The sequence below is a fragment of the Colias eurytheme genome, chromosome 16 (assembly GCF_061535395.1).
Source record: "Colias eurytheme isolate Ceu_HAF_F1 chromosome 16, ilColEury1 Martin Lab GWU primary, whole genome shotgun sequence".
NCBI classification, from domain to species: Eukaryota; Metazoa; Arthropoda; class Insecta; order Lepidoptera; family Pieridae; genus Colias; species Colias eurytheme.
The window spans coordinates 2422157-2448403 of NC_142995.1; the positions used below are offsets into that span (position 1 = coordinate 2422157).

Consider the following 26247-nt stretch of genomic DNA (forward strand, 5'->3'; position numbering starts at 1 on the left):
AACAAATTGATATGAGTCAATATAGCTGATAGAGCAATAAATTAACATAGCGTTTCCTATTAAAACTGTGAGGATACATCGATATTTTCAAATTGTTATTTTTTTATTTATTATTTCACGCATGGCTACACTTTTTATATTCTGAATGAGCAATTTAACGTTCGTATTACCCAAGCTAATTGGAGTTACGAATAGCAATGACACGCGATTGTATTTTTCCTTTTTACCGTACAGACTGGGTAGACACTTTGACATGCAGTTTTTCATTTAATAAGCGGTCAGGTAGCTGCTTACATAAAATCCTTATAAGATTCATGAATAAGTCCAATCGGGCGTGAAGTTATAAACGGGTACTGATTTCTTTTAGCAATTATGTTTTGACCGTGGCTTTGTTCATATAATTGTTCTTAAGCGACACAATATTGATCAAGGTCTTTCTGAAAGGGTTTTTTGGTCGTGAATCTAGTCTACACAAAAATATTATAAAAGAGGGAAGGATTTGATTGTTTGTTTTTTTTAATTGAATAAGCTCTGACACTAATGGACCGATTTCAAAAATTCTTTTATGGGCTATATTTTATGATGTTTTTTTATATCTCGGATAATCGGGAGGATCGGCTAGTTGTGGATAAAAGATAATTTCCAATATAGTAAATAAAAAATTATGGCCCCAATATTATAATGTATATAAAACCTGTATAAAACACTAGCTTTCCGTCCGCGAACCGAAAAACCCGAATAGTTCCCGTTCCCGTGGGATTTCCGGAATAAAACCTATCCTATGTGTTAATCAAATTAACCGTCTATATGTGTGCTAAATTTCATTGTAATCGGTTCAGCAGTATTTTTTCGTAAAAGAGTAACAAACATACATACACATACAACATAGGATTGGATTTGATCCGAGGATAAGCGAACGAGCGAGCAGATGCAATGATTATGGAAGAATAAGCATAATTATGACTGACCTAAATTTTTTGTGCTTAGCATTCAGCATGCTGCATCTATTATTCTAACTATACACAGCTTTTTTACCATAAAATGAACATTTCAATTACTCTTACTTTCTCCTGGTAATCTACATGCATAATCAATTAACTATTAAGTTATGAAAAACGTCTATTGCTTCATGAATGAATTGAGATAGATATCAATTAAGATTCAGATATAAAGTCGATTATTTCATTCATAATAATTTATAATCTTTTTATAATAGTCACCGGATCTTGCTCTAGAGTCTTTAACTAAGAAGACTAATATGGTGATTTTTCAGCGACATAGTTTATTTGTTATGAATTTAAATTTGGTTACTTTTATTATTATTAGTCTGTGGTAAAATTTCTAACCTATATATGTTATATAGATTAGAAATTTTAATATTTTAAGTAAGATGTAACTGAATTGGATGTTAATGAAATCATTTAATTATAAAAAGTAATAGCTCAGAGGAACTCCAAACAATCGAATGCTTGATGCACCGTTAAGTTCCTACATTGTAAATTGTGGATCATCGTAAATTACTATGTAATTATTCGCATTGACAGCTATTGCGTTATTTCTCTTATTTTCATAACAATTAACGCTCCTGTAAATACATAATCATCTCGTTAACCTTGTCATTATATTTGAGGATATTTGCTAAGGGCTCTTTCCGTACCTGAATCCCACGTTCGTGCACAGTTCACCAAGAAGATCGCGTTTTTTTCAACGAATACGCGTAAGCAATTTTAATATTTATGAAATTGCGATAAGACCTGATTTTGACTATTTCCAATTGCGTAAAGCGCTTACGAGGGTGGTGGACCGTAGCTGTTCTTGCATACCGGTCCGCAATTGGTTTTTACATGAACAAATAATATTATTCAAATAGGGCGTTTATTAGAATTGTTAATTCGATGTTAATTCTAATTCGGTGCAGTATAAAAATGCAGGTAACTTTTCGGAAGGCATCATTACAACAACACAGCTTGTTCTAGTGTGTTCGCAGCAAACCAACAAACCAAACTTAGCCATGTCTCGACTTACGGTAAGAGAGGCATGACAATTACAGGACATTTTGATAAATTATAAATTTCGAATTGTTAAAAACTTATGGTTTCCATTGCAGATTCTCTTTGTCTTCGCAGTGGCGTATGAAGTACTAGGAGAAGGTTAGATAGCAACATGATACGATATAATTGTATTGGCTATCAGAGCATCAGATGATAATCTCTTAAATGTTTCAGCTGCGACGAAAGGGAAGCCTGCTGCGGACTCACACACTGCCCAAACCGGATACCTATCTCCAGTGATCGTATCGGCTCCCATCCACGGAGGCTATGGAGCCGGTCTCGGAGGGGCTGGTCTCGGCGGTTACGGCGGAGCTGGGCTAGGAGGCGCCGGTCTTGGATTAGGTGCCGGTTCGGCCGCACCACTCAACAACGCCGGCGCAGTCAGTGCCGCACAATTAAGCGCCATTCAAAACGCCCAGGCCGTCCAAGCCGCCCAGATCGGAAACGCAGCCGCCGCCGGAATCCAGAGCGCCCGTGTCACCGAAGTCGCCGCCAGAGCCGGACAAGCCAACGCCATCCAGAACGCCCAAGCATTGGACGCCGCTCGCATCGCCAACGTACAGAGAGCGCAGGCCGCCGCCTTAGAGAACGCCAGAGCCGCGGAAGCCGCGAGACGCGCCGCCGCCGCCAGCGCCTTGGAACTGTCCCGTGCCATCGAAGCCGAACGCGTCGCCAACGCCGCCCGTGTCCAGGCCGTAGCGATCGCCAACACCCGTGCTATGGAAGCCGCTCGTATCGCCAACGCTGCCAGGTCCCAAGCCGCCGCCGTCGCCGCTAGCGCTGCCCAAGCTCAGGCCGTCGCCGACTCAGTAGCCAGGAACGCTCAGGACGGTGCTCTCCTCTTGGGAAGCGGTGCTGGTGGTCTCGGCGGATACGGCGGTGCTCACGCTGTGGTGGCTGCCGCTCCCGCCATCGCCTACGGCGGCTACGCCGGACACGGTGGCTACGCCGGCAACGGTGGCTACGGATACCACGGCTACGGTCACTAAACGAACCATACTACAGTGATTAGACACCCAATGTCATAGATAGAAAATTTTAATTTCTACATCCATTTCGTCAACCCTTATAGAAATGGTTAGCGGCAGATTATCATAAGGACTGTGTAAATATAATCTAAATAAACTGCATCGAAATTGTTTTAAATTTTGTTTTTATTTTGTCGTCTGAGTGTTATTATTAAATTGTATATTTTACATTGAAGAGAACATAAAACACCACACATGACACAATACAAACATTTACTGCTCATTCATAAAAATATGTGGCATAACTTGCTATAAGATAAAATAAAAATTATAATTATAACATGAAGAAAGAAATTATACATTATTAACCACATAATATAAAGTTATCTGATCTCAAAGCCACTCCTTAACCTAATAAAAATTTGTTATACATATATGGATCAATATTGATGAACATTTTTAATATTAACGTATTCAACATTTAGTTTTCCTTGTCTAAATACATGGTGTCTTTTAAAAATTATATGAAATACATACTTATTTAACTCTATTAAAAAATATTTATAATTATAAAATACATATAAGATATAGTCAGATGCAGTTATTTATACATAGAAAGTGAAAATAAATTTAATCAATCCAACTGAGGTAGAGACTTGATAATTTTTTTATTCAAGGCTTAGTTAGGGATGATTACAGCAATAAATTCTTACGAAATAGGATATTTCCAATGATTTAATAGGAAACAGCAATCAAATATTTCCTTGAGATTCCATATGCAAATATAGGTTTCCCTTGTTTTATATCCGACGAATTGTTTAGGCGTTGCCCACTTGAAATTTTAGGAAATAAATTATTTTTTTATTATTATACTAGACTATTTTTAGCTTTTTTTGTTTGCGTTTTCCTTTTGTTTATTAATTTTAAATATGATGCTTTGAGTGGTCCGTTTACATTATTACATAAAATAATAAATGAAAAATATAATGGTATAGGTACATATATTAGGTATAACAAATAGAAACAATTTTCACTATTTTTACAGTAATACAATCGTTGTAACAGTTTTTTTTTAATTTCTCATATATTTGTTTTTGGTTCTTTTATTATTTTAAATAACAGATTATAATATACGAAAGTCAACTTATCGATGAGGAAAAACCAAATCACGGTACTGAAATTTTTTTGAGACCAATAAAGTGCCTTAAGTAGTTTTGGCAGTGGCTCAGATTTCAATTACTTTTTAATCAATCAATTTTCATTGATTAAATAAATGCCATTATAACTTTATCACATTTTTTTATTTGAAAAATATATATTCTGTTCAATACTTCGATATAATTTGAACGTAAATAGTAACAGAAGTAATTATTCATTACTATTATAGGTAATTAATGTCTTTCAAAATAACACATCTCTTGTCTCATATTGCGTGCAATTTTAACCGATTTAAAAAACAATAGCAATTAATTAAGAATCGTTAATTATTATCCATTCAATTTCATGAGTAATTAAATTACAGATACATTTTAATTACTGTGAACAAATAGTGTAATTATTATAGAATGGTATATTTGCATTTATTCTTATGTATGTTTAGTATGTAATGTGGGCTACTCACATACCTGAAGCAAGGGCAATTTTGGAATTGCACCCTTATTTGGCTCCTTAATAATTGTAAAGTGTATAGGCAAGCCGGGGCAATTTAGACAACGGCTGAAATTGCTCCGACCGTCGTGCAACCTAGATTGTTCCAATATTGCCCCTGCGGCAGGTACGTGAGTAGCCGGCTTTAACAATAAATTAACATTAAGGTAGTAATAATACTGGTTCATTTGTTTGCTTATTTTGAATTTTTGAAATTGTATGTTAAAATTAATACCTTAGTAATAAACCATGTCGTATTAGTTATTTGGTGAGAATTTTTTCATAATTTATTGCAGGATCTCTAAATAAAATAAATACAGACCGTGACTTAATGTTATCAAGATGTTTATTGTTATGTTTATGTTATTGTAAATAAATAAGAAATATTCGAGATATAAATCATGTAAAGATCCCTTTTATTTGCACAATACATATATAATACAATACATATATAAAAGGGACTTTTACTGGAGGGAATTATATGTTTAGATATTGCATTTTATACTTATAGATCGATCGATCTTTAACATATTATCGTCGAATTAAAAAAAAACTGTTACCTTCGTATTTATAATTGATAAGAAATATTCTGCTTCGCTACAGAAGGTAGCAGAGCACGTAATAATTTTTAAATTTATTGCCACAACTCTTCCTGAAAACTTTCATGAACTGTAACATGTACAACGTTCATTTCACATTTTGCATATTAACGAAAGTCTAAATTTAAATACTGAATGTAATTAACACATCAATAGATTGTTGGTGATTTGGTTTACTCCCAGTCATATATTTTTTAGTGTTTTTGCAGGCATTTTGAGAATACTTATTTTTTAGTGTTTATGTAAACACATAATATGAATCAATCTTTATTGGTTAGCTTGAACAGTTCCTGTATTTAATTATATATTACAAGGGATACCCTTGATGTATGATAGACGGCAGCTTGGATATGTCGCAAGAAGGTAGAGGCGCGGAAAATAATACGTTGTCGATTGATAACCATATTATAAAAGTTTGTCCTAATAAATTTATTAATTAAATAAAGACACGATAATAATGTTGCAATATTTATTTGTCTATCATTAGTCAATACATAGGTATATTGTAAGTATAGCGAGTCCGTAAACAGCGTAAATGTCATCGTAGATCAAATTAATCTCAATTAAACATACATAGATACAAAACGTACATCTATATTATTCACAACTTATACCGTTAACACAAAATATTATTTATTGACTCAATTTTTTCCAGCGGTTGTTGGGGTTTCAGGTTTTTCTGGTGGCTTTGGTAAATCTTGCGTTTTTGTTGTATTATGGTTATGCTGCTTTGGTGCGTCGCCAGGCGGCTTCATATTCTGGTTTACGTTGCTCGGATTCATGTGATTCATGTTTGGATTATTCGGATTCATGTGATTCATATTCGGATTCATGTGATTCATGTTTGGATTCATGTGGTTCATGTCAGGGTTCATGTTATGATTCATATTATTCGGGTTTTCAGAGTTTTCTTCTGTTAGTGCCGCTGATACCAGCATCAAGACGCATGTCAATACCTGTGGAGATTTAAACATTATGTTTATTACTAGGATCTTTTTCAATTGGATAAATTATTTAAAAGATAAAAGATAAAGGGTATCAATATTGTATAGGTGGATTGGACTGTGGAGTACTTTAATTGGTACAATAAAATAAAAAATCTTAAACAATTTTTCCGTTTTGTGAAGAGCAAGAATTATTGAAGTAGGTTCTTTAAAAAAATATGTTAAACAACCCCTTTAGCTGTTTTTGGTTTACACAATTTAGAAGTTAATTTTTAATTTAAATGAATAAAAGATTTTCTTGTTCTAACACTCAAAAAGTGGGAAATGGATTTGGCGTTTGACTATGAAAACTCGGAATAAAATGTGAAGCATTTAGAGTTAGCTCAATGGCATAAGGCCGCGCTCTACAGTCTACTATAGATCACAATAATTTAAAAACTTTTTAATAACAACGAGGTTAATATATTGTTAATGCCCCTTGAGAACTATATAGGTCCTTACTATCGCGTTACATCTTCTTATCTTATAATATAAAAATGAATCGCAAAATGTGTTGGTAAGCGCATAACTCGAGAACGGGTGGACCGATTTCGATAATTCTTTTTTTATTATATTTCTTGAAGTACCAGGATGGTTCTTATGTAAAGAAAACATAGACATGTACCATGGGCGAAGCCGGGGCGGACCGCTAGCTATATATAAAAATAAATCGCAAAATGTGTTGGTAAGCGCATAACTCGAGAACGGCTGAACCGATTTCGATAATTTTTTTTTATTATATTCCTTGAAGTACGAGGATGGTTCTTATGCAGAGAAAACGTAAACATGTACCACGGGCGAAGCCGGGGCGGACCGCTAGTTACATATAAAATCATTTTTATTACAAAACGACGCATTAACGTAATTAGGTACAATAAATATATAATATATTTAGAAAAATATTAGAAATAACTCTTAATTTAACAAGAGATAAATATATTAGGTTACATTTAAATGAATTCGCTATAAGTACATTGAATGCACTCACCAGAAATCTTGCCATCTTGATGTAGGATCAACTTCCTTATAATTCAATTAAAACATACACATCCTTATATACTCATTGTTACAGTTATCCTTTCATTCAAACACTATTAAAACAATAAAAATCACACGACAATTTGAGCCTCATTCTGTCAATTATTTAATTATTTCTTTGGAAATAAAGAAAATTGTTACAATTACATCTCTTATTGTAGATTTCCTTCGAGATAAGAAACGGATGCAATTAATTTATTAATAAGAAATTAAAAGACATTAATATGTAAGTGATTTAGTTAAGTACCTATTATTAATTAGTTTTTAAGCTTACATATTGATACAATGTTTAACAATATTTCTGTACCACAATAAGTCCATCTTGTATTAGCATTTAGCTACTATTATATTGTATTCTGTGGTATTAGATAGATTTTCTTTACTTAGTGTATTATGTTTAATCCTTTAAATACATTGTAACTTTTGGGTAAAAAGATTTAAAAATCTATAGTTAATATTATAAAGCTGAAGAGTTTGTTTGTTTGAACGCGCTAATCTTAGGAACTACTGGTCCGATTTGAGAAATTCCCTCGGTGTTAGATAGCTTATTTATCGAGGAAGGCTATAGGCTATATATCATCACACTACGACCAACAGGAGAGGAGCCGCGGGGGTGGAACAGCGCGGAGCAGCTAGTAAATAACTAATAAATCTTATATATAAAATTCTCGTTTCACAATGTTAGTCTGCATACTCCTCCGAAACGGGTGGACCGATTCTCATGAATTTTTCTGTGCATATCGGGTAAGTCTGAGAATCGGCCAACATCTATTTTTCATATGTACCACGGGCGAAGCCGGGGCGGACCGCTAGTATACATATAAATAAATTAAATACAGGTTAGTTAGTGGCTTTTTCAAAATTCTGATGTAAAAAATGAAGGAAATTTGTTTAATGCTTGAAACAGTAACTAAGTACTTATTACCATAATAATATTTATCTATGTATAATTTATTATGTTGTGCTCCAAAATCTACTTGTGTGCTAAGGCTCTCTGATGATTAATTTATTAAAGACATATTACATATTTTCTAATCTATAAGTAAGGATATATCATATTTTCATTGTTAATTGTTTTAAAAGGCTTAAATTAAATAAAACAACATAGTCTATTATAATTGTACAGTTTTATTCATTTTAAACATTTATTATTGAAGGTAGAGTTTACAAAGATGTAAAGTTTAAGTCACTGGTATTAGTTATCATTATATTTAATAACATAAGCGTATTCAAGAAGAAATCTGAATATGGCTGGATGTTCTTATTGTTTAGTTTCCACCGCGAGCGTGAGGTCTGTTGTCTGAAAAAATAAAAGAACAGTTTAAAAAATCATACTTAAACATTTTTTATATTTTTCTAAAAAGCTATTGTTGGTGGTCGTTAATGTGGTTCTATAGGGTGTTATTGTATTTAAATTGAATAGAATAATATGTATTTTGTGAATGGAAAATATTGAATTACGTGTTCTGTTTTTTTTTCATGGTAAATTAATTATATCTGAACTGTTTAAAATCGTTTCTATTTATATTTCTTTGCAAAAAGCTATAGAGGGAGTGATAATTTCATCATTTGTTTAAATAATGTAGGTAACCCTTTCTATCTTTTTACAAATACAAATTACATTTTTATAATTTTTTTTTATAGATATCTGTTTATATTATTTTTGTAGGAATGTATTTTTGTATTATATTTTAGTTTAAGGATTAAGAAAATAAACAAAAGGGAACATACAAGCTCCATCGACGAAAGCTGGTTGCGTGTCTGAAAAGAAGAAATATAATAATTTAATTATTTCAATATGTATTTTGATTTTCAATCTATTTTTTTTTAATTTATAATCTTATGGCAATACCGATCGGTAATTGATAGGCCTTGCCTATATGGATTTTTTTCTGAACTTTATCTGGTTAAATACCTCAAGTATTTTGGAAATAGTTATTTGTAATTTTATGGGATTCGTATATAATTAATTATTTACGTATTTTTTTTATTATATAATTATTCTTACCAATTGGCTCGTATCCACCGTTAGCTGAAAAAGGTTTTGGTATTAAATTTAAATATTATTGTATTGTTTAAATTTAGACAATGTTTTATAATAACTTTAGATAAAGTCTAATATTCTTTGGTATCTCACTATTCACATTTTGTAGTGCTTATATTATTTTCTCTTTAAATATTGATTTCTATACAAGTTTTGTTTATTTAATCAAGTACCGTACCTAGCCTATTTATTATTTTTATTTTACCATTCGGCAATTAATTAAAGAGGGCATTGTGATTGTGATTTTCAGAGTTTAACAGCATTTTAGAGTTTAACGTCTTAAAGTTGGGCAAGAAATTGTTTAATTAATTTTATATTACAGATATTTAATTTATTTTTATACATACGGTTACGGTCTCTGTTAAAGAATTCATCTACTTGATCTGAAATAGATGAAAATGTAATGAAGTGAATAAGCAAATTGGTGAATAATAATATGTATTAGCTATTTTTTTGTATGAAATAAATACTTACATCCACCCTGGTTATTGGCTGTAAAAATAATATGGATATTAATATTATGATAAAAATATAAAATTCAATTTAATTTTAACTAAAAATAATCCTCATTAAGAACGAGCAAAGATAATAGTGATTTTATTAATAATATGTTTTAAATACAATTTTAATGATAATCAATTATTTTTAAGATTAGAAAGAATCGATCTTCTATGTGAAACGGAAAAGTCGTATTTAGCTATGAAACTCTGAAAACCGCATCAAAATCCGTTCAGTTCTTGTCGTGATTCTAACTCAATAATAAGCACTTTTTAAATTCGTATTTTAAAGTAAGAATATAACCTATTTTTATAAGTTGCATTTGATTATACTTACGGTCTGAGGGCCTGCCGAAAGCTTCATCAACAACAACTGTAAAAATAAACAAAACAGTATTTCAGGACATTGACATAATTTATTTTACTGTTTTTTTAATGTAATGCTGTAATTTCCTATTATTTAAGGTACAATAGTATCATTTGTTGAAAATTAAATCTTTTACTGCTGCTAAAAGCCTATGTCCTTCTCTAGGATCTTCACTATCTCTAGAGACAAATTTAAATCAATAAAATCACTCTGTTGCGGCGTGAAAGAAAGATAAACAAAATTAACAAAACATCTTTGCATTTATAATATGTATGTAGGTGGATTTACCCATACGCCTCAACAACAACACGCTAAATTTTAAATTACTTTGTACATAATAATATATCTAAAACTTTTATACACAGAAACACAAATTCCCCTTTTCGACACTCCATACACACATTAAGTATGTGCAGTGTGCACACAAACAAAAATGTTTAAATAATTTAATACTTACAGCCACCTTGGTTGTTACCTGTAGAATAAAAGAGCATAGAGTTATTGAACAATATTTTTTTGAAGAAATGAATAAATTCTAAGAAATAAGTCACACTGAGATAATAATTGTTAAATCAATAGAATTTATTTAAAAAGCAAACGAGATAACCCGTAGCTTGCATAATCTGTTTTATCTTAGACAATAAAGTTCTAAAATTAGTTTAAAAGACGCAATTTAGATATATATTTTGGAAAAATTATATTATTAAGATTGATAAAGTGCAAGTTTTCATTTTAAAATTGTTGTAACTTTAGTATCGAAATTGAATTAAATAAAAAGGAAAATATTATAGAAGAATTAAATTGAAATTTACCGTTCACAGTGGGTCTGTAGAATGCCTGATCTTCGACAACTGAAATAAAAAAAAAATTATGAATAATTACAAAAAAATTACACATCCTAAAAGTATAAGGATTGTACTGATGCCTTTATTAATTCACTTATTAACTTGTTTCTGCCCGCGGTTTCGCCTGTGTAGTAAAGGAAAACCCACATAGTTCTCGTTCCCGTGGACTTTCAAAAATTTGCTCATGTTCTTTCGCGGGTCCCTAAGTATGTCTTTATCAAAATTTACTCGAATCAATTCAGGAGTTGAGACGTGAAGAATACAGACAGACAGACAGAGTTACGATCGCATTTATAATATTATAAAGTAGAATGCAAGCCAAATGACAAGAAATGACCATTGGTTTCAAATTTTTTAGCTATCGCTTCAATCATTCGCTTTAATAATACAAGACAAAACATTTTTTACAACAATACGAAACATTTTTTTCATACACAAACATACGTAATCATAAATAACTAGCTTTCTGCCCTCGGCTTCGCCCGCGTTTTCAAAGAAAAACCCGCAAAGTTCCTGTTCTCGTGAGATTTCCGGGATAAAACCTATCCTATGTGTTAATCCAAGTTACCCTCTTTGCTTGCTTGCTTAACTAGCTCTGCGACCCAAACACCTACCTACCCTCTATATGTGTGCTTAATTTCATTAAACACAACTGCAGTGACGTGAACATAGAGACGTGAAAGATTAACCAACAAACACATATGCATTTATAATATTAGTAGGATAGGAAAGGATAACACTTACAACCACCTTGTCCCGGGTTGTTACCTGTAAAATAAAACAAAATATTATGCTTAATAAACAATATTTTTTGAAAATAAATTCTAAGAAATAAGTCATACAGAGATAAATATTGTTAAATCAATAGAATTTGTTTACATAGCAAACGAGATAACCCGCAGTTTGCATAATCTGTTTTATCTTGGACAATATTTAGTTACGCAATTTATTTTAAGAAACCCGATTCGTTGGTAATTTGAAGATGTGAAATTATGGAAAAATTCTCTATAAACTTTTGTATTTTAATTTTAGCACTTAGCTTTTTATCCGACTTCAAAAAAACGAGGAATCAATTCAGCCGGTATCTTTCTATTTCTTTTGTCTTGAGAAAAATTACTCAAATTAAAAAGCCAAACTTACCGTTCACAGTGGGTCTGTAGAATCCCTGATCTTCGACAACTGAAATAAAACAAATGAACCATTAATTAAAAAAAAACTAATGTAAAATTATATTTTGTTATTCAGAAATAATATTATTAAACTTGAATAATAATATTATTAAATTTGAAGTGAAACTTCTTTATCGGGGTGGGACAAAAATTTGGTGTAACATTTTTGCGTTACGCCGTACGCGTGACATTTTTGCGTTACGCCGTACGCGTGACATTTTTGCGTTACGCCATACCTGTGACATTTTTAAGGTTATAAAGAAGTTTCACTTCTTACGTGTGTACTCTAGTACACGCATACATTTTTTTTAATAGGATGTGTCTTGGAAGCACATTTTTGTTCATTAATGTCAAGTATACACAAAAACCTTATTTTTATACCCATGCAACCCTGCAAGAGAAAGTATTAATTTTAATGACTGGCAATGGCGTTAGTAGATATCTATGTTAATATGCAAGCATCTATGTATATACTTTAGTTATTATGATGCTCTTAGGGTAGCAGGTACTTTAATTGATATAGATTTTAATAATATGCAAAGTATCTATTCAAAGAAATACGTAAATGTTTTTATAAGAAGTGTTTTACATACGTATAAATAAAAAACTTGATAACCTACAGGCTACAGATTACATAATCTTAGTCTTCAGCTGTCTTATCTTATAGACTGCAAGCGTATGAAAATGCTTTAAATTATGTTAAATTAAACTTTTGTTTAGTTTTAAAGATATACATCGGATGAATGAAGTTATAATTACGGTTGTCATTACCACGATTACTATACTCTTAATGATTTGTAGAGCCAATTTGTAGAGCAATGATTTAAATAGGTAGATATATACCAAAAAAGCATTGATGAAATAACAAGATGTTATTCTTTATGAAAAGTTTTATATAATGCATTTTAATAAAAAATTGCTTTGATTTAAATGTAATATTAAAATATATTGTATAATTTACTTACATTGTCCGTTACCTGTTTTAAAGAAAGAAGGTAAAAATTAAAAAAAAAATCATTAAAAAATTAAAAGTGCCTAACGATTGGCTTCAATTTTGTGAATTTTATTTGTTTATTATCTCGTTTAGTTATTTTTTTTTGGTTTAAATAAAGCAGAAAGCATTGTTTATTAATTATACCTTGGTGATGTCCGTAAGGGTTGTTGTCAACAACGTGTACTGAAAGGGAATGATGTTTTTATATTCATTTACTCAGACTCATTAGTGTACTGTATTTCATTTATTTGAATTATTTTATCAAATTAAATCATACCCTGTGTTTGATCATTGTAGTTGTTGTCGACTACATGAACTGAAAATCAAAAAATATAAGTATGAATTAATTTAATATTTAATATAATTTTTTAAATATATTTTAATATAATTATTTATTTACCCTGGCTTGGATCATTATAATTATTATCGACCACGTGAACTGAAAATAAATTATTTATATTTATTTATGATTTAAAGTTAAATAATTGTAAATTTAATAAATATTTTAAAATTCATACCCTGAGACGGATTGTTTGGATAATTATTATCGACTACGTTTACTGAAAATAAATAATTTATAATTAATTTATTATTAAAAGTAAAAAAAATATTGTAAATCTAAAAATGTTTTATTCATACCATGTGTCGGATAATTTGGATTATTATCGACTACGTGAACTGAAAATAAATTATTTGTAATTAATTTATGATTAAAAGTTAAATTAATTATTGTAAATTAAAAAAATCATTTAAAATTCATACCCTGAGACGGATTATTCGGATTATTATCGACTACGTGAACTGAAAATATATTTTTTTAATAAATTAAATAAGTAGGTAACGTATCTATTGTATTGATCTCAAATTAATATTTAAAATGCATACCCTGAGAAGGATTATTATCAACAACGTTAACTGAAAATAAAATAATTTAAAAATTAATTCTTGCCATTTTTTATTTATTTAATTATCTAATTATTTATATTCTTACTCATACCCTGTGATGGATCATTCGGATAATTGTTGACAACATGCACTGCAAAAATATGAAATGTTGTAATAATACCCAAATTAATTAAATATAAATAAAAAAAATAATATAAATAAATAATAAAAATATGTTACCCATAGATGGATCGTAAGGTCTATAGTTGCCAAAATATACTGTAAATAAAATGCATAAGAATGGTTGTGAATATACTACATTTTGAGACAATAATAAACTTTATTAAAATAATATAAATTACCGCGGTTCGGATCGATGGGGCTATATCTATAATTATCCCATACTTGCACTGAAAATGAATAAATATATGTAAAAATATATATTTTTAGTTAAATTATTAAAATTTTGGGTAGGTAGGTCCACTATTAGTATTGGACATCAAATTATATCATTATTCTATTTGTAAAGTTTGATATCCAGACTTGATTTTATACTTATTTGAACATCTATTTTGGTGATAATTATGTACATCATTAAATGATTTATATTATAAATTTACTACACCTACTCATATTATCCTTATAAATTTTATAAGGATAATATGAGTAGGTGTAGTAGTAATAGCATGCAAAGCAATGACTTAAGCATAGTGAAAAATATTGCGTGTAAAATCTGAGTGAAGAGACCGTTCCCAAACCCTTTTCAATCAGGCTTCATGCAACACAACTTTAAAAAAGCATAATGTGTATAAATACACGTATTTCTCAATAAGACCTTCAGATATAATATAAAGGGTTATCAACAATCAAGGGCTTTATAAATAGGTTATAAAAAGAGCATGATGTAAGTTATTATACATCAGTTTGACTCATGAATTCATGATGCCTCAGGAGCTTTAGAAGAAAGTATTGCTTATATGTAGATAACTGTGTAAATACACAGTTATGTAAAATATTATAACGTGGAATTGTAAAAATCAAAGTCTGGTTCCTTACTTTGACCTCTGAAGGGGCCGGCGAATGCTGTAACAAGAGAAAAAAGTATTTTCAATAACAAGGTAACAGGCCAAATAAATTGCAAGCTTTTACAAATTTTCAAAATAAAAATGACTAACTTTCCGCCCACGGCTTCGCCCGCTTTGTCTAAAACATAATAAATTATATACTAAAACCTTCCTCTTGAATCACTCTATCTATTAAAAAAAAAACCGCATCAAAATCCGTTGCATGGTTTTAAAGATTTAAGCATACATTGTATTTTTTTATACTATGTAGTGATTATTGTTTGCGAATTTTCTATAAATGTTTACGCAAATCATATTTGGAATATTAGGTATGAAAAGAAACTATATTTTTTTATCGTTTGTGACAATTATTTAAGGTCAAAAATAGAGACGTTAAACATTTGCCAAGTAACAATAGATATAGAAAATCGTTTATTAGCACCAATGTGACATTGGAGGATTCGGACTGTTCTACATAGATCAATATTTGATGTAATTAATAATTGCCGCTCACCTTGGGCGCACACGAGTGCGACAACCGCGAGAAGAAGTACCTGTAAAAACAAAACATTTATTTTTAGATTTTAATAGCTAGAATGCATCATATTGTCCTCATTTTCCTATGCTCTCAACTAAATTATTTAATCTTATAAATGCGAAAGTAACTCTGTCTGTCTGTCTCTTCTTTACGCATAAAACACTGAACCAAATTAGATGAAATATGGTACGGCCTTGGTTATCCTATGATACAGGAGAGGTTCCATCCCGGAAATTCCAAGGAAACGGGAACTAACTATGTGGGTTTACTTTTGATGACAAGGGCAAGCCCCAAAACAAAGTTGCAAAGACGATTAAGCCTTTGCTAGCTAGTTATTAGATAATTAATATTCAATGCAATTAATAACGATTAAAAAAATAAACTCGATTTTCGAAATCATTTTGCAAAAAATGATATCTTCTCTTTTTCGTGCACTTTGCTTTCTTTGGTGACTTTCTTCTTTGGTACACCAAAAGCAAGCTCTACAGATAACAGAGCTTGATTGGCTTGATTACAGTTTAAATTATTAAACCCTTGGTTTTATATGGTTACTAAAATAAAAGAGCAACTATGGAGTTTCTTGCCGATTCTTCTCCGTAGATACTGCTTTCCGAATCGGTGGTAAATGTTAAAAATATGTACCTAATGACGTTTCAAAAGTGCTTCTAGAAGAAGTCTAATTGAATAAATAAATGTTTGAGTTTGAGTTTGAGTTTGAGTTTACTAGATTTCCGCCCGCGGCTTCGCCCGCGTTTTCAAAGGAAAACCCGCATAGTTCCCGTTCCCGTGGGATTTCCGGGATAAAACCTATCCTATGTGTTAATCCAAGATACCCTCTATATGTGTGCTAAATTTCATTGTAATCGGTTCAGTAGTTTTTACGTGAAAGAGTAACAAACATCCATACATCCATACATCCATACATCCATACATCCATACATCCATACATCCATACATCCATACATCCATACATCCATACATCCTTACAAACTTTCGCCTTTATAATAGTATTAAGATAATCTTGATCCTCCTGTATTTTACTTTTGTGAACCGGATTTTTAAATTCGGAAAAATAGTTAGTTACGATTTTTTTGAAGCTCTTAGCCGTGAACTCTTTGCGGGAACCTATCAATGCGTTACTATGCGAGAAATTAAAAATAATAACAGCATTGGTTGCAGTTTATGAACAATAAAATATATTATATATAGGTAATGAGTCTAGACTCGATTGGTATTGTCACGATAAGATAAAATTGAAAACGAAGATGTTCTAAGAAATACTTTTATCGATATTAAACTGTCACATTTGATACATTTTCCTGTGTAGATAAGTCTAGAAAAATTAGTCATAACTGAATATTCGTGGTCACATCCGATGATGGTTTTTAATATTTAAAAAACGGCTAAGTTCTGAATAATAAAGGACAGGTGAAGACAAATAATTTGCTCTTAAACATGCATTAACTGAGTACCAGATTCAAGATTAGTGGTTACGTTAACACCAAGCCGGTCGTTTAAATAGTTTAAATCGTTAGTTTCCTGTAGGCTGTAACCACAGACTAATAATAATATACTACGTATACAAGCTGTAACTAAACTACAGCTGCTTTTATTAATATCCATCCAAATATTATAAGGGCCGATTTTTCAAGGCTTGGATAAAACTTATTCGTCGAATAATGTATAAAACTACCATTTTAAAAACGTATTCTAATTGCCAGTATTTGACAGTTTACGTGACATTTTAATATTATCGTGTAATACTTTATTGGACGGGTAAGTTTTATCCAAGGATTGAAAAATCGGCCCTAAGAAAAGTCAAATTTCAAAAATAAAATATATTACCAATTTATAGTTAAATTTATTAAGAAACACTTAACTTGTTATTATTAGACAATTGTTTATCATTTTAGTAAAAGGTCATAACCATGTCATAACATTTTTTTTTATCTCATTTTCCACAATAATAAAATTATGTATGTATTTCCTTTATTTACTTAGGATAAGGGATAACCTTACATTTATGGTTAATGTCAAGATTGTAAAATTGTATCATGTATGGTTAAGGGCCGATTTTTCAATGCTTGGATAAAACTTATCCGTCCAATAAAGTAATTCAATTTATTTTATAAATGGCAGTGCTGCGTTGCCACAATTTTGCCAATGTCACGTTGTGGATAGTTTTACATCTCATAGATTTATAAGAAACTGAAATGTATCAGTCAAGCGCAGATATCTACAACAAAAAAATGACACACACAATATATAGAAATTCCCAACACCAGGTTAATTTAATTGTTATAAAGGACGAACAGTAAACTATGTACAAAGTATAACATAAAAACTAAAATCTACAATATTTGGACGCTTGATAAATATTCACAGTTTTATTTTGTTAGAGATAATAAATTTAGATATAACATAAACAAATCGAGTACTAATTAATGAAAGGAGGGATTGCATGTTAGTAGGACGAGGAACGGTAGGAGGAAGGTTATCATATAGGGAAGAATTCTTTGTACAGTTAAAAAAGATATGGTCCAGGTCAGCTTCATCAATACCACATTCACAAATTGAGTTGTCCCTCACCCTGATTTTTGCTAGATGCACTGGAGTACTTGCGTGGCCTAGTCGAATACGGCAGATCGTAGAGGTAACACCTTTGGGGATGTCCTTATATTTAAAAAACCATGGTTTTGGAGGAATATCATTTTGTATAGAGCGGTAGAATTTGCCCTTACTTCTACTTGACATAGACCAAAAATCCTTCCATGTTTCAAAAAGTCTAGGGCGCGCAAGTGCAACAATGTCATGTGAGTATGTAAGTTCATGAGTCTCTGATGATATATTAATGGCTGCTTTAGCACACAGGTCGGCGGACTCATTACCTGTGATACCACTGTGTCCAGGAATCCAAGCCAAGGTAACATCAATATCATTTACTTTGCATTCTAACAGGACTTCTTTTAATTTAATAATTACCGGATATTTCACCTTTGAACGAAATTGATTAGAAGTCAATGCCTGTAAACAACTTTTGGAGTCTGTGAAAATAATCGATTTAGTCAGCTTATGAGATAGGACGTAGAGTACCGCTTCTAACAGAGCTAAAGCCTCGCCCACAAAGGTAGATGTTACTGGAGGGCATTTACGACACAACATAATGGCAAATTTTGGCATCCAGACAGCTATACCCACGTTTTCAATATCAGAGGTTTTTGAAGCATCAGTGAAAATTGGAGTCCATCCATTCCAATTTTCAGCTAAAATGCTGTTGAATTTATGATTGGCGTCGGGGGATTGTTTTGAAATTTTAAAAAATTCAATATTTGGGCGAAAAAGAAGGGATTCAAAAGGAGAGCAAAAGATAGGATTGGAGGGGGATTTATACAAAGTATAGGGTAATGCTAAAATAAATGAGTAGGATTTTAAGAGGGGGAACGCTGAGTTATTGTCAACTAAACCATGTAAAATTTGTAATCTAGCAAGGAGAGGATGGGAAGAATTTTGAAAAAGTTTCCAAATAAATCTATCACACAAGTACTGTTTCCTAAAATGAAGAGGGGGGTCACCGGATTCTATTTGTAAGGCGTTAATTGCTGTGGATCTCATAGCACCCAGAATAATCCTTAAGCATTTAGATTGGATTCTGTCCCAAACTTGATTGCCGGTCTTATTACATGGTTCCAATAAAAATGAAGCATAATCAAAGTGGCTACGGACCACAGCATTATACAGGAGCTTCTGAGAGAAAGGGTGCGCGCCCCAGCTAACTCCCGACAACGCACGCAAAACGTTAACGCCTTTCTCACATTTCTTAGCAATGTAATTTGAATGGACTAATCCAGTCATTCTGGAATCTAAATATACTCCTAAAAATTTTACATTATCATGAAAAGGGAAGGGATCATTATTATAAAAAAGGTTTAAAGGAGGAACTAATCTTTTGCGGGTGAAAATTACACAAGAGCTTTTTGAGACGGATAAAGATAGGCCATGTGGGTGTAACCACTCATGTAGGTAGTAGAGCGCACTATTTAAATTACATTCTATTTCAGATATAGAGGATGAACTGCAGTATAACGCAATATCGTCGGCATATTGTAGGATGTTGCAAAAACTATTTACTGATGACTCCAAATCATAGGTGTACAGGCTATATAAAAGGGGGCTTAACACAGATCCTTGCGGGAGACCTTTCCAAATGGATCTAGGAGAGCTTAAAGATCCATCAACTCTTACTTGGATTGATCTGCACATAAGAAGATTGCAAATGAACCTTGTTAACCTCTCGGGGATACTCAGCTGATGCAATTTTTGCCTGAGTATTGGAAGAATAACATTGTCATAAGCACCTTCAATATCTAGAAAGACTCCAGCAAGGAACTGCTTTTTTTTAAAGGAAATTTGGATATCAGTAGTGAGGACGGCAATACTATCTAAAGTGCTAAATCCCTTGCGGAACCCAAATTGAGATTTAGCCAGGATATTGTTATGTTCAACAAACCATTCTAGCCGGTTTTTTAATAAAATTTCCGATATTTTACATAAAGTGGAGGACAGGGCAATTGGGCGATAGCTGTTAGGATCTGATGGGTTCTTGTTTGGTTTAAGGATAGGGATTACAATTTGGGTTTTCCAGGATGGAGGAATGAAGCCGGTGGAAAGGAAATAATTTACTAAATCAAGAAATAATACCTTAGTCTTTTCTGTTGATTGGACTAAAAATGAGTAGGGAATTTCATCAATACCAGGAGATGAATCTTTGAGTCCATCAAGGGCACATAAGAGTTCATCCATGGAAAAAGGCGAGTCTAGGTTATTTGTGGGAGGGAGAAAGGAGGGTGAGGAGGGAAATAGGTCAGAGGCAGGGACGGTGGTAGGAGCTAATTTATTTATAAACTCATCTAACCAAAGGGAGGTATTGTTAGAGGTTAAGGAAATTGGGGAATATGACTTTCTAAACCTTTTAATTTGTTTCCAGACTAGAGAAGGAGAGGTTTTAGGAGAGAGGGATTCACAAAAATTTAGCCATCCAGAACGCTTTTTGGAGTTAAGAGTTTTTTTCGCATTAGCTGAAATCTTTTTAAAGTTTAGGAAATTTTCTGGTGTCATACTAGAAATGTATACTTTTTCCGCATCAGATCTTTGGCGAACAATATCTGTACATTCCTGATCCCACCAAGGAGTAGAGGGTTTATAATGAGATGGTTTTTTCTGAGGGATATTAGCATTGGCAGATGAAAGGATGGAGGATTCAAACTGGGAATAAACAAGCAATACATTATTAAATGAAATAGGGGGAAAAAGATTAATTTTATTTTCTAAAGAGTATGAATAATTAGACCAATTAGCTTTAGACAGGTGGAATTTTAGAGACGGAACATATTGGGCTTCGGGGATGTTATGGTCAAAGGAGAGGAGGATAGGAAAATGATCACTCCCATGGGAATCAGGGAGAGTGGACCAATTACAGGACAGAGATAAGGAGGGGGAAGACAAGGACAAATCAACAACACTTTTAGGATTTTGATTAGGTAAAACAATATGAGTAGGGGAGCCATTGTTTAAAATGCATAAGTTGAGATCATCAAACAGTTCTAATAGAGATACAGCAAATAGGTCGGACTTATGGGAGCCCCATGAGGTGTGATGGGCATTAAAATCCCCCAAAATTAAAATAGGACCGGGGAGAGAGGAGAATATATAGTACAAATCAGGAATTAAAGAGGAACAAGGTTTCGAGATATATATAGATAAAACAGTAAAATCAAAAACTTTTGCTGCAACAGCATTGATATCCTCACTATGATTGGGAATAGGGATTTGGGAGAAGGGGATACATCTTTTAATAATCAGAGCAGCACCGGCATAACCGTCGGCTCTGTCATTGCGTAAGCACACATAATTTGGGATGGTAAAACGAGTCTTAGGAACTAACCACGACTCAGATATGGCAAATATCACAGGGTCGTATTCGTTAATAAGGCTGATGATTGAATGTTTCTTTGGTCGAACGCTTCTAGCATTCCATTGTATCAGGCTCTTCGGAGCCATTATTTAATCTGATAGTGTCAAGAATTCTGAATAACATTTCTTTCACGTTGTGCGGTAAGTCGACATCACTACATGTTTTAATGATGTCATAGAAAAATGTCAGGCAGGAGATGAGGACGTTGCTCTCTCTTTGAGATCTGGTAATAGGGGTAGTGCCTGATAAGGCACACCCGTTTTGCGGTTCTAGTTGGGGATCTCGAACAATGTTATTATGGGTTGCTTTGTCATAGCCTTTTCCAAGAGGAGCTCTAGGACGAGGCATATAGAAAACGGTTTTCTTATAAGAGGACAAGGTAGGGGAAGAGGGCGGATTTTGAGAAGAGTATGTAATTGAAGAAGAAGGGGTTTGACGGGTTGCATCAGCAAAGGATTTGCGGGACATGGGGAAACGTAGGGAAGCTTCGGAGTAAGAAATGTTTTCCTCAGACATAATATGTTTTATATTTTTTTGTCTTGAGTGTTCAGGACACACTGGGTCCGTAGCAAGATGGGAACCTGAACAACTGATGCATGAAGCGGCAGACTCAGAAACATTGCAATCAATGCCATCATGGTCCTTTGCACACCGGAAGCAGCGAGGTTTTGATCGGCACTGGGATTTGATATGCCCAAACCTGCAGCACTTCCGGCATTGTATAGTTGGAAGTTGATATTTCTCAATAATTAAGGAGGATTTATATAGGTAGACTCTATCGGGTAATTTTTGTCCTTGTAAAGTTAGGACAACAGTGGTCGTCGGAATCCACTCAGTAGTTTCATCAGTTTTTCGTTTTCGGTTGAGTCTACGGGCCTTTAACACCATTCCGAAGCCTTGGGGAATCTCTAGAGCTTCTACACATTCTTGCATGGAAATGTCAGTAGGAACTCCTCTAACTATTCCCATGCGAGAAAAATTATAGGTAGGGATGGATGCAGTAAGATTGTTATTACTCAATATTGGATTATGACAAAACTTGTTGGCGTCATCAGCATTAGAGAATTCAACAGAGACTCGATTCCTACCTATCATTTTAATGCCATCACGTTTAATATTATTAATACCATTAGTAACTAAAAGTTGGCCTACCTTTACAGATCTCAAAGTTGAACCAGAAGCAAGATCAGTTTCATTTTTACATAAGTGGACAAGGAATGGGCCAGTGTCTGCTTCCGAATACCTTCTTTCACCCTCAGATAACATAGGGTGAGTATAAACTGTCTGGATAGATGCCGCTATAGGATTATTATCCACAGAAGTTTTTTTTAGTTTTGTGACGTTTGAAATATCATCGTCCAAATGCCTTTTGTGTGGAAGGCGAGTCTGTACATTTTGGGAGGGATCGTTAGGATCAGGAGGATCCGGCGGATCCGGAGGGATATCCATACTTAGATTAGTATACTTACCACTAAACACTATACAATACAACCACCACCAATAAAAACAAAAAAAATCGTAGCTTGAATGAAATATACACCAAATAGAAAACTATAATGAAAAATTTTTCAATAACACGTGCTTTCACTACCACAAACAAGCATCGACCCCCGTGGGATTTTTGCATCTCTCTCCAATAAAGTATTACACGATAATATTAAAATGTCACATAAACTGTCAAATACGGGCAATTATTAGAATACGTTTTTATAATGGTAGTTTTATACATTATTCGACGAATAAGTTTTATCCAAGCATTGAAAAATCGGCCCTAAACCTCATAATTAACTTAACCTTGTTTCAAATTAGAGTTAACTTAAATATGTAAAACATCACGTTTACCCCAAAAATGGTTTAAATGTAACTTTAATGGAGATGATAGGTAATAGCACAGTATTACAATATTTAATAGTACATTAAACATAATTAATTATTTTATTTATACTTAGCGACTTTTGATAAGGTTACAGATAAATAATAATAGATGTTCATAGCATCAAATGTCAAGTTTTAAGAATACTTCAGTCTGGCCTTGAATTCTCATAATGCAAACAAAATATCATGACAATAATTTATAATAATATTTTTGGCGCCATAACATAATTTAGCGCTAGACACCTAGGTACCTACCTAAGCATTTCTGATTTCATGTACATAAAAGAGTCGATTATTATTTGAAATTCATCGTCTTTAAATTAATCCTAATTTGCTGTTTTTACATGGAAGAAGGACGATTTTGGTATCTTTGAATCTTGCCAAAGAAGTTTCACTTCTGACAGGTATGTTAGGAACACATGCTCTTTTTTAATTATTTATCTATCAAGTAAATAAATATGTAAATGTGATTATCGATTAATGACAATAATTAAAAAAAGAAGGTAAAAAAATACGTACCGCTTTCATTTTTAAAAAATTAAACACAAACAGTAAAGATTAACAGTCAAAAATAGAATAACGTCGATTTATTCGGCGCAAAGACTTTTATACGTTGAGATAACCCCGCTCATAGCAAACAAACATTACCAAACATTGACAAACGTGTTAATTTTTTTCCTCGATGAGTTCCGATAATTGTTTTGTGCACAAATAGATATTAATACTGGGATTTGGAGATGTTTGTTTTAAATTTTTCAGTGGAATTGATCTTGATCTCGCGGTCGTTTGTCTGCTATTGCAGTCTGTTTATTTTGGTATGATTATTTTGATGCTAGGAGTTTTCTTATAATTTTTTGGGACCTTCCGTAGGAATATAATCATGTTCGAGCAGACGTACCTTTTAGCAGACGTATTCTTGATTTTTTCTTGATTTAGAATTTTTAGATTTTACTTAGGTAGGTAACTACTTACCTAATCTATAGATTTTAGAAAACACAGATTTTTATCGATATGAAATAAAATCACATTCATTTTTAATTGTCGACAAGCAAACAAAAAAATCTTCCCTGTGTAGTTTATGTAGCGACTAGCGATCTGGAAAATTTTACATTACCTATTTTATAAATTGGCAGCCCAAAGTAAAGGAGAAAAATTACGATTTTTTGTTACGCTATGCTATGGAACGTACCTAATAAATAATACTGAATACATAAAATACATAAATGAAAAGTAATAAGGGTATAAAATTATAAATACATAGATACTTAAGTACTATTATTTTGAAGGAAAAACTAGGGAAACAGGTTTATAGGTATTTTTCGAGTTAGCTGGTCTACCAATATGTATTTTATTTATGCTTTATTGTACATAGCAGGGCAAACCAATTTAGACCATAATTTCATAACATCTAGGTACAGGTAAAGAATTCCAAAGTCAGTTATCGTTACTTTTTACAGCGTTGAAACATTTCATTACCATGGGGCTGCCCAGCGAAGGCAAGGAAGGTCTACGGAAAGTCAGTTTCTTTTTAATTACAAAATACACAGAATGGAGAGAGCCCTGGGCTTCATCCAGTTATCCTATTGGTTTCTCTGGCTGAATAATGAATTGCTCTACTTTTTTCATTATCTTCATCTGTCATTATTTCAACCCACACAGTTATAATGTAGATAGCGTAGTAAACCTGAATCTAAATTAATCACCTAAAGTAAAGTACGCAGTAAAATATTATTATTATAACGAAATTTGAAAATATGCGAATTCGAATCATGGATCAGTGTTTCAAATTCCGATTTAGTCCTAGTCACCGTCCTAGTATAGGTACACTACTGTCTGTGGTACTAGTACTATAACTGTGACTTAACTATAAATATAATAGTTTGATCCATTGAAATGTTACATTTTTTAGCCCTAACCTTGCATTTTTTAGAGGACGCAATTTTGTTTTTTTGATGTGTAGGGGGGGTCAGTGTGAAGCTAAAACCAAGTTTGTGGGGTCGCCACCCTTGTCCCCACGGCCGCCATCTTGAAAATAGCGGTTGAAATGGTTTTTACGATATATCTCTTAAACTATTTAACTGATAAAAAAATATCGTTAACATTATTTGTTGCACATTAAATTCTCTACAACTTTGGTGTAGTAACTTTCAGTCGTAGAACTATAAATAAAAAAGTTATAAGCGAAAATGTTCAGAAATTAGAGCCATTATTTTATATTTTTCAATAAAACTTTTTTTTATCATTTTACGAAGAAATGATATCAGACAATTTTTGTAGATTGTTTTTCGAGGAACAACTTTTATGTACAACATTTTTTCATAACGTCAATAACTAAGGTTTTACAGCGCTCTGAAGTGAGTACTATTTTTAGTACTCTTATCTCTTAACTATACATAATATATTGGCTATTGGCTCTTTTCTCATACTCCAGAACAATAGACGCACACTGCAGAACATTTCAGACCTGCTTTTCGACGTAAAAAAAAGTCGCGCTTCCAGACTCTACCTCCTGGGTGGCGGGGAAAAGATTCAATAATTAATTATTAGTGATATTGCAAAATTAATTATTAAAAATATTATAATAACAAAAAAAACCATTACTGATGACAAATTATTATTAGTACACACATAATATAAGTATACTGTATAGTTCAGAGTACTGAAAATTAGTACTCACTTCGGAGCGCTGTAAAACCTTAGCTATTTAATTAA

General features: G+C 32.4%; 4 protein-coding genes and 1 long non-coding RNA gene across 6 annotated transcripts; 1 reads left to right on the forward strand and 4 right to left on the reverse strand.

Annotated features, from left to right (window-relative positions):
- The first annotated feature begins 1908 nt into the window (after positions 1–1908).
- On the forward strand, positions 1909–3197 carry LOC149901607 (uncharacterized). The gene is made up of 3 exons (XM_090110843.1): positions 1909–2026; positions 2108–2150; positions 2226–3197. Exons 1-3 carry the CDS (start codon positions 2012–2014, stop codon positions 3038–3040), a joined length of 873 nt encoding a protein of 290 aa, XP_089966969.1. The 5' UTR covers positions 1909–2011; the 3' UTR covers positions 3041–3197.
- Positions 3198–5720: 2523 nt separating this feature from the next.
- LOC149901608 (uncharacterized) lies at positions 5721–7515 on the reverse strand. The gene is made up of 2 exons (XM_090111228.1): positions 7237–7515; positions 5721–6221 (listed from the first exon to the last, which is right to left on the reverse strand). The coding sequence occupies exons 1-2, from the start codon at positions 7249–7251 to the stop codon at positions 5907–5909; spliced, it is 330 nt and encodes a 109-aa protein (XP_089967354.1). The 5' UTR covers positions 7252–7515; the 3' UTR covers positions 5721–5906.
- Positions 7516–8394: 879 nt separating this feature from the next.
- On the reverse strand, positions 8395–10230 carry LOC149901609 (uncharacterized). 2 transcript variants are annotated; one of them, XR_016457600.1, is made up of 6 exons: positions 10165–10230; positions 9805–9822; positions 9678–9713; positions 9295–9318; positions 9018–9047; positions 8395–8586 (listed from the first exon to the last, which is right to left on the reverse strand). It is a non-coding gene; the product is annotated as an uncharacterized LOC149901609 (long non-coding RNA). The 2 variants fall into 2 exon arrangements; XR_016457599.1 differs by lacking the exons at positions 9678–9713; positions 9805–9822 and having other exon boundaries at positions 10165–10228.
- Positions 10231–10640: 410 nt separating this feature from the next.
- On the reverse strand, positions 10641–24301 carry LOC149901610 (uncharacterized). Its single transcript, XM_090111146.1, has 18 exons — positions 24055–24301; positions 15666–15705; positions 15144–15170; positions 14450–14497; positions 14328–14366; positions 14200–14238; positions 14088–14117; positions 13965–14003; positions 13842–13880; positions 13721–13762; positions 13603–13641; positions 13480–13518; positions 13347–13385; positions 13174–13185; positions 12180–12218; positions 11784–11807; positions 11007–11045; positions 10641–10669 (listed from the first exon to the last, which is right to left on the reverse strand). The coding sequence occupies exons 1-18, from the start codon at positions 24061–24063 to the stop codon at positions 10641–10643; spliced, it is 612 nt and encodes a 203-aa protein (XP_089967272.1). The 5' UTR covers positions 24064–24301.
- On the reverse strand, positions 20697–23117 carry LOC149901611 (uncharacterized). Its single transcript, XM_090110912.1, has one exon. It carries the CDS (start codon positions 23107–23109, stop codon positions 21712–21714), a length of 1398 nt encoding a protein of 465 aa, XP_089967038.1. The 5' UTR covers positions 23110–23117; the 3' UTR covers positions 20697–21711.
- Positions 24302–26247: the final 1946 nt, after the last annotated feature.

Coding starts and splice junctions, on each gene's coding strand:
- LOC149901607 (XM_090110843.1), top strand. Junction 2,151..2,225: donor GTATGAAGTACTAGGAGAAG/GTTAGATAGCAA, acceptor TAAATGTTTCAG/CTGCGACGAAAGGGAAGCCT.
- LOC149901611 (XM_090110912.1), bottom strand. CDS start 23,109: ATGGATATCCCTCCGGATCCGCCGGATCCTCCTGATCCTAACGATCCC.
- LOC149901610 (XM_090111146.1), bottom strand. Junction 14,498..15,143: donor CGGCCCCTTCAGAGGTCAAA/GTAAGGAACCAG, acceptor ATTCATTTTCAG/TGCAAGTATGGGATAATTAT. Junction 13,642..13,720: donor TCCAAACAATCCGTCTCAGG/GTATGAATTTTA, acceptor ATTTATTTTCAG/TTCACGTGGTCGATAATAAT.